Source organism: Lissotriton helveticus, chromosome 7, assembly GCF_964261635.1.
Source record: "Lissotriton helveticus chromosome 7, aLisHel1.1, whole genome shotgun sequence".
Classification (NCBI taxonomy): domain Eukaryota; kingdom Metazoa; phylum Chordata; class Amphibia; order Caudata; family Salamandridae; genus Lissotriton; species Lissotriton helveticus.
The window spans coordinates 186,142,745-186,155,251 of NC_136068.1; the positions used below are offsets into that span (position 1 = coordinate 186,142,745).

Below are 12,507 nucleotides of genomic sequence, written 5' to 3' on the forward strand. Positions count from 1 at the left end.
TTATTTACATGAAAGTTTTAAAAACACTAATAAAAGCAAAGCTAAAAAGCCACCTCATTACAAACAGAATGGCTTTAACTTAAACGAGGGCGAGATCTATTGCATTTTCAATGCTTGTTTACTTTGGTTCTATCAAGAAGGCATTCAGATGTGTCACACATTTGCCATAAATTCTGAATGTTAGCACTCTAGTTGCTCATTAGATCACTGTAGTAAAGCTAGTGCTCACCAGGGAAGTCTGCTGCTAATCATGGTTTGCAGCCATTTTCCCGCATTTTTTATCCCGCAGACTTTCAGTCCGCATACCATTATTCCGCAAGGTCATTGACCTCGCATACCATTATCCCGCATTTTTTCAAAACGCATGTGCATTTATCGCGCATGCCTTTACAAAGAATTACGTTTTAAAGGCATGTATGGTAAATGCATTTGCGTTGTGAAAACCACGATGACGAGAGAGGTAAGTGGGTTTGTGTTAATTTTTTCGTGGGTTAGTGATTGTGTAGTGTAGTGTAGTGTTGTGTAGTGTAGTGTTGTGTTAGTGTAGTGTAGAGTTGTGGTGGTTGTTTAGTGTAGGGTCATGCTGGGGGTAGTGTTTTAGGGTTTAGGGTTGTGTTGTAGTGTTTGCGTAGTGTAGGGTCATGCTGGGGGTAGTGTTTTAGGGTTTAGGGTAGTGTTGTAGTGTTTGCGTAGTGTAGGGTCATGCTGGGGGTAGTGTTTTAGGGTTTATGGTTGTGTTGTAGTGTTTGCGTAGTGTAGGGTCATGCTGGGGCTAGTGTTTTAGGGTTTAGGGTAGTGTTGTAGTGTTTGCGTAGTGTAGGGTCATGCTGGGCGTAGTGTTTTAGGGTTTAGGATAGTGTTGTAGTGTTTGCGTAGTGTAGGGTCATGCTGGGGGTAGTGTTTTAGGGTTTTGGGTAGTGTTGTAGTGTTTGCGTAGTGTAGGGTCATGCTGGGGTGTAGTATTTTAGGGTTTAGGGTAGTTTGCGTAGTGTAGGGTCATGCTGGGGGTAGTGTTTTAGGGTTTTGGGTAGTGTTGTAGTGTTTGCGTAGTGTAGGGTCATGCTAGGGGTAGTGTTTTAGGGTTTTGGGTAGTGTTGTAGTGTTTGCGTAGTGTAGGGTCATGCTGGGGTGTAGTGTTTTAGGGTTTTGGGTAGTGTTGTAGTGTTTGCGTAGTGTAGGGTCATGCTGGGGTGTAGTGTTTTAGGGTTTTGGGTAGTGTTGTAGTGTTTGCGTAGTGTAGGGTCATGCTGGGGGTAGTGTTTTAGGGTTTTGGGTAGTGTTGTAGTGTTTGCGTAGTGTAGTGTCATGCTGGGGGTAGTGTTTTAGGGTTTTGGGTAGTGTTGTAGTGTTTGCGTAGTGTAGGGTCATGCTGGGGGGTAGTGTTTTAGGGTTTTGGGTAGTGTTGTAGTGTTTGCGTAGTGTAGGGTCATGCTGGGGGTAGTGTTTTAGGGTTTTGGGTAGTGTTGTAGTGTTTGCGTAGTGTAGGGTCATGCTGGGGGTAGTGTTTTAGGGTTTAGGGTAGTGTTGTAGTGTTTGCGTAGTGTAGGGTCATGCTGGGGGTAGTGTTTTAGGGTTTAGGGTAGTGTTGTAGTGTTTGCGTAGTGTAGGGTCATGCTGGGGGTAGTGTTTTAGGGTTTAGGGTAGTGTTGTAGTGTTTGCGTAGTGTAGGGTCATGCTGGGGGTAGTGTTTTAGGGTTTAGGGTAGTGTTGTAGTGTTTGCGTAGTGTAGGGTCATGCTGGGGTGTAGTGTTTTAGGGTTTTGGGTAGTGTTGTATTGTTTGCGTAGTGTAGGGTCATGCTGGGGGTAGTGTTTTAGGGTTTTGGGTAGTGTTGTAGTGTTTGCGTAGTGTAGTGTCATGCTGGGGGTAGTGTTTTAGGGTTTTGGGTAGTGTTGTAGTGTTTGCGTAGTGTAGGGTCATGCTGGGGGGTAGTGTTTTAGGGTTTTGGGTAGTGTTGTAGTGTTTGCGTAGTGTAGGGTCATGCTGGGGGTAGTGTTTTAGGGTTTTGGGTAGTGTTGTAGTGTTTGCGTAGTGTAGGGTCATGCTGGGGGTAGTGTTTTAGGGTTTAGGGTAGTGTTGTAGTGTTTGCGTAGTGTAGGGTCATGCTGGGGGTAGTGTTTTAGGGTTTAGGGTAGTGTTGTAGTGTTTGCGTAGTGTAGGGTCATGCTGTGGGTAGTGTTTTAGGGTTTAGGGTAGTGTTGTAGTGTTTGCGTAGTGTAGGGTCATGCTGGGGGTAGTGTTTTAGGGTTTAGGGTAGTGTTGTAGTGTTTGCGTAGTGTAGGGTCATGCTGGGGGTAGTGTTTTAGGGTTTTGGGTAGTGTTGTAGTGTTTGCGTAGTGTAGGGTCATGCTGGGGTGTAGTGTTTTAGGGTTTAGGATAGTGTTGTAGTGTTTGCGTAGTGTAGGGTCATGCTGGGGGTAGTGTTTTAGGGTTTTGGGTAGTGTTGTAGTGTTTGCGTAGTGTAGGGTCATGCTGGGGGTAGTGTTTTAGGGTTTAGGGTAGTGTTGTAGTGTTTGCGTAGTGTAGGGTCATGCTGGGGGTAGTGTTTTAGGGTTTAGGGTAGTGTTGTAGTGTTTGCGTAGTGTAGGGTCATGCTGGGGGTAGTGTTTTAGGGTTTAGGGTTGTGTTGTAGTGTTTGCGTAGTGTAGGGTCATGCTGGGGCTAGTGTTTTAGGGTTTAGGGTAGTGTTGTAGTGTTTGCGTAGTGTAGGGTCATGCTGGGCGTAGTGTTTTAGGGTTTAGGATAGTGTTGTAGTGTTTGCGTAGTGTAGGGTCATGCTGGGGGTAGTGTTTTAGGGTTTTGGGTAGTGTTGTAGTGTTTGCGTAGTGTAGGGTCATGCTGGGGTGTAGTATTTTAGGGTTTAGGGTAGTTTGCGTAGTGTAGGGTCATGCTGGGGGTAGTGTTTTAGGGTTTTGGGTAGTGTTGTAGTGTTTGCGTAGTGTAGGGTCATGCTAGGGGTAGTGTTTTAGGGTTTTGGGTAGTGTTGTAGTGTTTGCGTAGTGTAGGGTCATGCTGGGGTGTAGTGTTTTAGGGTTTTGGGTAGTGTTGTAGTGTTTGCGTAGTGTAGGGTCATGCTGGGGTGTAGTGTTTTAGGGTTTTGGGTAGTGTTGTAGTGTTTGCGTAGTGTAGGGTCATGCTGGGGGTAGTGTTTTAGGGTTTTGGGTAGTGTTGTAGTGTTTGCGTAGTGTAGTGTCATGCTGGGGGTAGTGTTTTAGGGTTTTGGGTAGTGTTGTAGTGTTTGCGTAGTGTAGGGTCATGCTGGGGGGTAGTGTTTTAGGGTTTTGGGTAGTGTTGTAGTGTTTGCGTAGTGTAGGGTCATGCTGGTGGTAGTGTTTTAGGGTTTTGGGTAGTGTTGTAGTGTTTGCGTAGTGTAGGGTCATGCTGGGGGTAGTGTTTTAGGGTTTAGGGTAGTGTTGTAGTGTTTGCGTAGTGTAGGGTCATGCTGGGGGTAGTGTTTTAGGGTTTAGGGTAGTGTTGTAGTGTTTGCGTAGTGTAGGGTCATGCTGGGGGTAGTGTTTTAGGGTTTAGGGTAGTGTTGTAGTGTTTGCGTAGTGTAGGGTCATGCTGGGGGTAGTGTTTTAGGGTTTAGGGTAGTGTTGTAGTGTTTGCGTAGTGTAGGGTCATGCTGGGGTGTAGTGTTTTAGGGTTTTGGGTAGTGTTGTATTGTTTGCGTAGTGTAGGGTCATGCTGGGGGTAGTGTTTTAGGGTTTTGGGTAGTGTTGTAGTGTTTGCGTAGTGTAGTGTCATGCTGGGGGTAGTGTTTTAGGGTTTTGGGTAGTGTTGTAGTGTTTGCGTAGTGTAGAGTCATGCTGGGGGGTAGTGTTTTAGGGTTTTGGGTAGTGTTGTAGTGTTTGCGTAGTGTAGGGTCATGCTGGGGGTAGTGTTTTAGGGTTTTGGGTAGTGTTGTAGTGTTTGCGTAGTGTAGGGTCATGCTGGGGGTAGTGTTTTAGGGTTTAGGGTAGTGTTGTAGTGTTTGCGTAGTGTAGGGTCATGCTGGGGGTAGTGTTTTAGGGTTTAGGGTAGTGTTGTAGTGTTTGCGTAGTGTAGGGTCATGCTGGGGGTAGTGTTTTAGGGTTTAGGGTAGTGTTGTAGTGTTTGCGTAGTGTAGGGTCATGCTGGGGTAGTGTTTTAGGGTTTAGGGTAGTGTTGTAGTGTTTGCGTAGTGTAGGGTCATGCTGGGGCGTAGTGTTTTAGGGTTTTGGGTAGTATTGTAGTGTTTGCGTAGTGTAGGGTCATGCTGGGGGTAGTGTTTTAGGGTTTAGGGTAGTGTTGTAGTGTTTGCGTAGTGTACGGTCATGCTTGGGTGTAGTGTTTTAGGGTTTTGGGTAGTGTTGTAGTGTTTGCGTAGTGTAGGGTCATGCTGGGGGTAGTGTTTTACGGTTTAGGGTAGTGTTGTAGTGTTTGCATAGTGTAGGGTCATGCTGGGGGTAGTGTTTTAGGGTTTAGGGTTGTGTTGTAGTGTTTGCGTAGTGTAGGGTCATGCTGGGGGTAGTGTTTTAGGGTTTAGGGTTGTGTTGTAGTGTTTGCGTAGTGTAGGGTCATGCTGGGGGTAGTGTTTTAGGGTTTAGGGTAGTGTTGTAGTGTTTGCGTAGTGTAGGGTCATGCTGGGGGTAGTGTTTTAGGGTTTAGGGTAGTGTTGTACTGTTTGTGTAGTGTAGGGTCATGCTGGGGGTAGTGTTTTAGGGTTTAGGGTAGTTTAGTTGTTTAGTGTATGCTAAAGGCATATTCGTTCTAAAAGTTTTCGTTATTTGAATTTGCGGCCTAATAGTACATGCAGGATTTTTTTTGCGGACTGATGGTATGCGGGATTTCGTCATATATTCGCTAATCATACTTTCTATGGCAAAATGAACCCCCTCATTTTGTTCCTTTTTAAATTAAATGTTTTAAGAGTTACCACTTTATTCCAATGAAGATGGCTTCAGGTGTGCCATACCTTTGTAATAAGTAGGACTGTTAGCACTCTAGTTGTTCTTTAGAACACTCTGGGACATTCTGTCATTGGGCTATAGTTGGGCTACATCTGGCTGATATTTGGGCTACATTTGTTTTTTTTGTCTCTGGTGGCCATCTTTGGGCTACATTGGGCTACATTGGGCTACATTTGGGCTCCAACATATATATAGCCCAATGTAGCCCAATATATATTTTTCAAAGTTAATTTTCGTAAAAACCACTGGAGCCTATATCTTGAGACATAGCAAAGGCACATCGGGCTACCAGTCCCTACAATTTTGCCAAGTTTGGTGTAAATCCATTCAGCCGTTCAGGCTAAAAGTGAGGCCAACCGCCCTATGGAAAATTGCATGGGAAAAACACGTTTTGGGACCCCCCTTTTTTCTCGGCCCCCCCTTGACGAAACCCCCCCAAATTTTCGGGGGCTGCTCAGAAACAAAATGTTCCATTTTCCTGAAAATTTCAGCCAATTCTGTCCTCAAACGCCAAAGTTATTCGACATAGAATTTTCAAAAATCCCATAGGAAAAAAATCCTAACTATATATACCTACTGGCTATCGCCAGTAGGTAATATATATATATATATATATATATATATACATATATGTATGCATTTGTCTTTCACTTTCTGCATAATGTTTGGTCCCTTTTGTCTTTCTCTTTCTTTCACTCCCTCCTTTTTTTCTCTTTCCTTCTCTCACTCCTCCATGCCCTGTCTCTTTTCTAATAGCTGCTCCTTACTATGTTTCCCTCATTTTTAGGTCAAGCATAGAGCAGCGCATGCGCTGTGCTCTGGCGAGACTTTTAGTAAGGGTTTCAGAAAATGCTACCACTGCGGCCTAGAGCTTGCGTGCATGTGCCCAGCTGCGCGCGAGCAGAGGCGCCATATGGCTTTCCTCTCTGGGTCAATGGCCCTGGCTGTTCTCTCCTCCCTCTGCATTCTATTCTCTTTATCTCCAAAGTTGAAAAAACAACCCAGCGCGGACCTTCTCCAGCCTGCTCTTTCCCCTCTCGACCCCTCCCTTTGGACAGGGAGGAGGGAAACTGCTCCTGTTTGCAAGCCTCACCACTATTCATGCCATGGAATTTTATCAATAGGGTATGAACAGTGCATTTCATTTCTTGAAAACAAGTGTCCCTGTCTCCCTTTCTACTCTGGGCTGCTCGTTTCTATGGCCCCCACCTATAGACTTCAAGGTCAGAGTCTGCCAGCAGCTTCACTCTCCCCCCACCTTTTTTTAGTGACATGCCATTCTCATCTTATAATTAATAATGCTTTTGTGATTAAAGTGTTCCGTTTTCTTATTCGTAAAGAAATAGAGTGCGCGCATTGAGCTTGTCAAACCTGTACTTACATACACACATTTTTTTACATATGAACTACGTTACTAAAAAAACGCAAACCTTAAACATTAAATCCAAAGCATTGGATCATAGCTAGAAGTCATAAATGATTAGAAGTCATTCAGTGCACGCTTCCACCAGGCACACACATCACCAGCCGTCAGTGGACACTTCCACCAGGCATACACACCACCAGCCGTCAGTGCACTCTTTCACCAGGCACACACACCACCAGCCATCAGTGCACGCTTCCACCAGGCATACACACCACCAGCCATCAGTGCACACTTCCACCAGCCGCCAGTGCACGCTTCCACCAGGCACACGCACCACCAGCCGTTAGTGCACGCTTCTACCAGGCACACGCACCACCATCCGTCAGTGCACGCTTTCACCAGGCACACAAACCACCAGCCGTCAGTGCACTCTTCCACCAGGCACACACACCACCAGCTGTCAGTGCACACTTCCACTAGGCACACACACCAGCAGCAGTCAGTGCACGCTTCCACCAGGCACACACACCACCAGCTGTCAGTGCACTCTTCCACCAGGCATACACACCACCAGCGATCAGTGCACACTTCCACCAGGCACACACACCACCAGCCGTCAGTGCACGCTTCCACCAGTCATACACACCACCAGCCGTCAGTGCAGCTTCCAGCAGGCATACACACCACCAGCCATCAGTGCACGCTTCCACCAGGCATACACACCACCAGCCATCAGGGCACACACACCACCATCCGTCAGTGCACGCTTCCAACAGGCACACACACCACCAGCCATCAATGCACACTTTCACCAGGCACATACACCACCAGCCATCAGTGCACGCTTCCACCAGGCACACACAGCACCAGCCGTCAGTGCACACTTTCACCAGGCACACACACCACCAGCCGTCAGTGCAGCAGGCAGGCTCTTCTCAGAGTTTCTTGGTAAATATGTGTTTGTTGCCTGGGAGGGAGTGGGTTGAGTTTCCTTAAACCATGCTGAGTATGCAGGTGCAGTGCATGAACTCCTGTGTGAGTGAGTCACGCTGCCTGGGGCTCACTCACTCCACACTTGTAAATTGCGCCTGCATCAGACATTTTCTCATTTGCAAAGTTCGGCGCATGCGCACAGCTAGGCAGCCCCCACACCCCGGGAATGACTGTTTCCTACAACCAGAATGGAAACAACATTTAGAGCTATGCAAGTTCATTTGATGAAAAGAACTGTTAACAAAAACCATGTCCAGCTATTGTAGATCTGGCAACTTAAACAAAACAGCAACAAAAAACAAACAAGCATTGGCATAGCCAATATGTCTCGCTTTTTGGACAGTATAAGTATTTAGTTATGCAGCAGAATGTCCGGGTGCAACAACACCAACTGTTACATGGCTAGACACTTATCAGGTCCCAAATGCAAGACCTATTGGCTATGCCAATGCTTGTGTTCTGCCTCTCCCTTGATCTTTCTCTTTCCTTGCTGTCTTCTGTTATCAGTCCCTTTCTCCTCTCCTACCCTCTTTCCAGTTATCTCTCTCTCCCCTTTTTCTTGCATCTCTTTACCATGTTTCCTTGATTATCTATGTCACACAGACCATTCATACAACAGATCTACAAATCCTGGGCACATCTCAGAGCCGCTTGGGAGACAGACCTAGCTACACCGTTTCACGGCGTGCACTAGGCTTAAATACTGGAACACTCCCATAAAGTGTCTAGGGGGGTCCTGCTTCAAATATATTAAATTTAACATTGTAAATAGAGCCCATCTCACACCAGCCTGGATCAACAGAATATTCCCAGGCTCTGCTGCGGGCTGCCCCTGCTGTTCGCTTCCTAACGCTGACCTCCTTCATATGCTCTGGGTTTTCTCCTTACTCCTTCCTTACAGATCCCGAACACTGCAAATATTGACCACCTCGACTGGCCTGTTAATATCGAATTCTCCTGGCGGAGCACTGTTGGGTCTCTTTTCTTGCCCCTATTTTGAGAGACCATCAGTCACATTCCTTGACCTTGCCCTGCTCATGGCTAAACGGTCTATCACAATGTATCGAACAGTAGTTTCATGGAGAGCACATTGCTTCACAGGGAGGAGCGAGTGGGCCGAAGAAATCATTGTGTCAGCCAGGCACAGAATATGCTCCTGGAGCAATTTAAGTACATCACCAAATACGATATCCATCTGCCGTGATCTGCTTCTGACGTCCACATTGACTGGAGGCATAGAGATGTGGTGCAGCGGCCAGAGCGGCTGGCTGCGGAGCATGGCACTCACGGTTCAATCCCCAGCGGCAGCTCAGCTCAGCAACTTGTAACTCTGGGCAATAGCTCACTTACAGGTAGATGCATCAAGCATTTTTGTGAGCGCAAACAGTGCGAATCGCCAAATTCGTCCGTTTGCGCCCGCAAAAATGGCATTTGAGATGCATCAAGGGTTCATGCACTCGCAATTTAAGAATTTGCAAATAATTGTGAGTTCTCAAATTGCGATTGCATTTAAGGAATCGCAATTTGCGATTCCTTAAATGCAATGCATGAACCATTCCAAGATTGCGAATTCGCAATCTGGGGCCGCTATTTACCGCGAAGTGAAACTACGTGGTAAATAGAAAAAACTTAGAAATATGCACTTTAGTGCATTTTTCTAAGTTGTATATTATGCACACACATGTCCTTGGGACATGTGTGTGCGCAACACCAGTGAACATTACCATTTCAGGGGTGCAACAGGGTGTCCTTTGGGCACCCTGGCACCCTTGAAATTGCGGCACATTTGCGATTCGCTATTTGCTAATCGCAAATAAGGAATGAATTCCCATTCATAAGCCATTCCTTATTTGCGATTAGCAAAAAAGGAATCAGTAGGAATCGCAAATAACATTGCGATTCCTACATGCATCCCGTTTTGCGAGTCTTTAATAGCGAATCCTTAAAATTCGCTATTAAGGACTCGCAAAACATGACTTTGATGAATCTGGGGGTTAATCTTCCTGACGGCCCCCAGCACCTTGAGACCCCTAAGGGTGATTCGTTTGTGCTTTGCAAATATGGGATACATACATAGACTTGACCCATCCCTTTTTCTACTATATAGGTGTGTTTGGTTACATCTTGTATTTAACAGACTAGTATATGATCCTAGAGGGAGCTCTTCGACATACTTATCTCTTAACTACGGAAATGATGGCTTGCATCAACAGTGTTTGAGTGCAACACAATATTCCCAGTGAATCAGGCAGATGGGAAGGAGTGGGGGAAGGACTTTAAAAGGTTACAGTTTGACATTGTTTGTATATATGATAAAACTGTAGATTGAGTTCTTATACTGCTGGTACCACCATTGTTTTGCAGCAATGACAGTTTATGCCTAGAAATCCACTGGAGATGTTTAAAACACATAGTATTGAGTATGTAACTACTATCCATGAATGTCAATAAAAACAATGTTTAAAAGAAATCCACTTCACAGAGACTCTCCTTCTAGGCCTTGTAACCTCTTATATTGTTTCTTGCTCCCTCCCCCTGCCTTGTTTTTCCATCTAGCTCAGATGTGATTATTTTGCTTCGTTTCTTCACAGCTAATAAAGTGGATGACACAAGATGTGAGCCGTGTCCAACAGAGTACTTCTCCAACGAGACATCCCTCACTGAACCCTGTCGCCCCTGGACCAGGTATGCTGACACTCCAGTGGGCCATAGTAAGCTCGCGTTCCCCATCTCATGCCCACATTTTGGACTCACCCTGTCCCAAAAGACCTCACACACAGGATGGTGGAAAGAATGTCACTTTTGATCATGGTGTAGCAGGTCTTCAGCTCCTTCTACACATTTACCTCTTTTACTGTTCATAAAGGAGAGGGTAAAAGTATTGCCTGGTTGTCCCTCTAGAAATGAACGATGAATAAGGTTTGTACACAGACGCTAACCCTCTGTTCCAACCCTCAAACTGCCTTTTCTTCTTGTAGGTGTGAGAAGCAGAATCAGGTGGTGATGGTGCCTGGATCGGCGTTCTCTGATGTTACCTGTGGTAAGTTCTTTCTAGTAGGGCATGCTCTAAATTGTGTGGCATTTAGTGGGTCCATCTGCACCAAATCTCGCGGTTCCTACTCTCTGCGTCATACTGTATGTGATATTGCTGTTGTGCTCTGCTTCACCTTCTGCAAGGCTTATTTATCACTGAAGCTTCGGTATTCAGTGGCGGCTCGCCGAGAGAGTGCTGCGGGGCGGTGAGGCAGGGCGTGGGAGTGGCAGGTTGGGGTAGTAAACTCCGCTATACGGCCTAACAGAGTTAAGTAAATAAATAAATAAAACAATTTACATTGTGAGCGCTGCATCGCCGAGTTGACGTTGCAGCGTGCACAAAGTAAATTGTTTTTCAGCACGCACGCCCTCGCCTCCACGGACTACATCCTCCTCGGAGACATGGTCTTCCACCTCGAGAACAACAACGACACCAACTCCACCACCCTGACCGACAACCTCGCCAACCTCGGACTCAGACAGCTCATCACTGTGCCCACCCACTCCGCCGGCCACGTACTTGACCCCATCTTCTCCGCATGCCCCCACATCTCCTTCAGCCACACCACCAAACTCAACTAGACCGACCATCGCTGCATCCACTTCACCATCCAGAAACCCACCACACACCACCGCACCCAACAGGCCCCCCCGCCGCAGCTGGAGCAAAATCACCAAAGACCAGCTAGACACCGCCCTCGCCCAACGCCCACCCGCTGACCCCACCGACCCCGCCACCGTCACCAGCAACCTCAGGCGTTGGATCAACTACTGCCCCAACACTCTCGCCCCGTTCAAGAAACTCTCCAACAGACACACCACCAAGCATGCCAGCTGGTTCTCTGCAGAATTGCAGAACTCCAGACCTTCACACATACCTGCCGAAAACTAGAGAAGGAATGGCACAGCGAACAGACACCAGAGAACCAGTAGATGGTGAATATTTTGACTTTACACAAGAGGTAGGCCAAAGAGGAGGAGACTGCCAGAAGGGGCGCAGGGCCTCAACTCACTCTGTAAGGATATTGCAAACACCCAACCCTCAGTGGAATATGGCTTGACATGATGTGACAACACAACACACCACTATAATTTCCTTACACAGTCACTACTCCACCTCCGACCACCCTTTAGCACTTAACAAGTAGATCTAGCATTTTTAACTGTCTTGGTTACAAAATGCTTAGATCGGCCACCAGGGGATTGCCATGGAAACTGAACCTTCAACATTTGGGTACACCAATGGTGTGCTTCTTTTCGTCATTACAAAGCTGATACCTCTTTTCATCCACTTTGCTTGTCCTCATCACATTGGTCATCTCTACTTTGATCCAAACTACCCAGAATCAAACTTCCACGTGCCTTCCTACATTGAAATCTGTATCTACCTCCATTTGCAGACGACATGGAGGCTGCAGCCATTTCACCCGCCACCATCCTCCTTCAGAGTTAGTTTCTCAAAGGTAGCTGAATGCCCTCCTCTGATAGCCCTTTTGCACACTCCAACAAACCATTACTCTTCAAGCCACACACTGTGGTCTCCTTATGATCAATACAAGATCTTCTAAAAGGAATTTGCATTCATCTGGACACTAGCTTAACTCTCTCATCTGTAACAACACTTTAATGGAACCTTCCAAGAATCTAGTAATTACATCAGTTGTTAAATCCACAAATCCTACTTCTGTCCACCTAATACAATACTCTGTTGCCACCCTTTTGGTGTCAGGTCTTTTCAGTACCTCTTAGGTCTCTAAACACCTCTTGAGGGCAGAAGTGCAGAATGCAAACACAACACTGCACTCCTTTTGAAGAGTTTCAGAAAAGAAAAGATAAACCTCACAGGGGAGGTGTGCCAGAATGATAGGAAAACCTCTTGTGATTACGTGGACAGAGTAAGAGGTAAAATATACATCAACCGGAACGCCTAAAGAAAGCGGGGACACAGGTCATCAGACATTACTGCAATAACTCTCAATCCTCATTTGCCAGACCAATAACACTAATAACACAACTGAGAAACACACACTCCTGGGTCGGCTCTTCCACTAATTCAATGGCTTATATTATAACCTGATAATATTGATTGCTAACAAATTGCATACATAGGGCCTCATTTATAAGGTTTTGGCACAGGGCAGCGTCGCAAGGAATCTATGAGATCTGTATCTATAAGATATGGCGC

General features: G+C 46.2%; 1 protein-coding gene across 1 annotated transcript in view; it reads left to right on the top strand.

The window, feature by feature from the left end:
* CD40 (CD40 molecule) overlaps positions 1-12,507 on the top strand; it is a 136,667-nt gene that overhangs the window by 60,165 nt on the left and 63,995 nt on the right. Inside the window, exons 5-6 of the mRNA XM_078651915.1 lie at positions 9,881-9,974; positions 10,268-10,329. Of these exons, the coding sequence (XP_078508041.1) occupies positions 9,881-9,974; positions 10,268-10,329 (156 nt within the window). The remainder of the gene's footprint in view (positions 1-9,880; positions 9,975-10,267; positions 10,330-12,507) is intronic.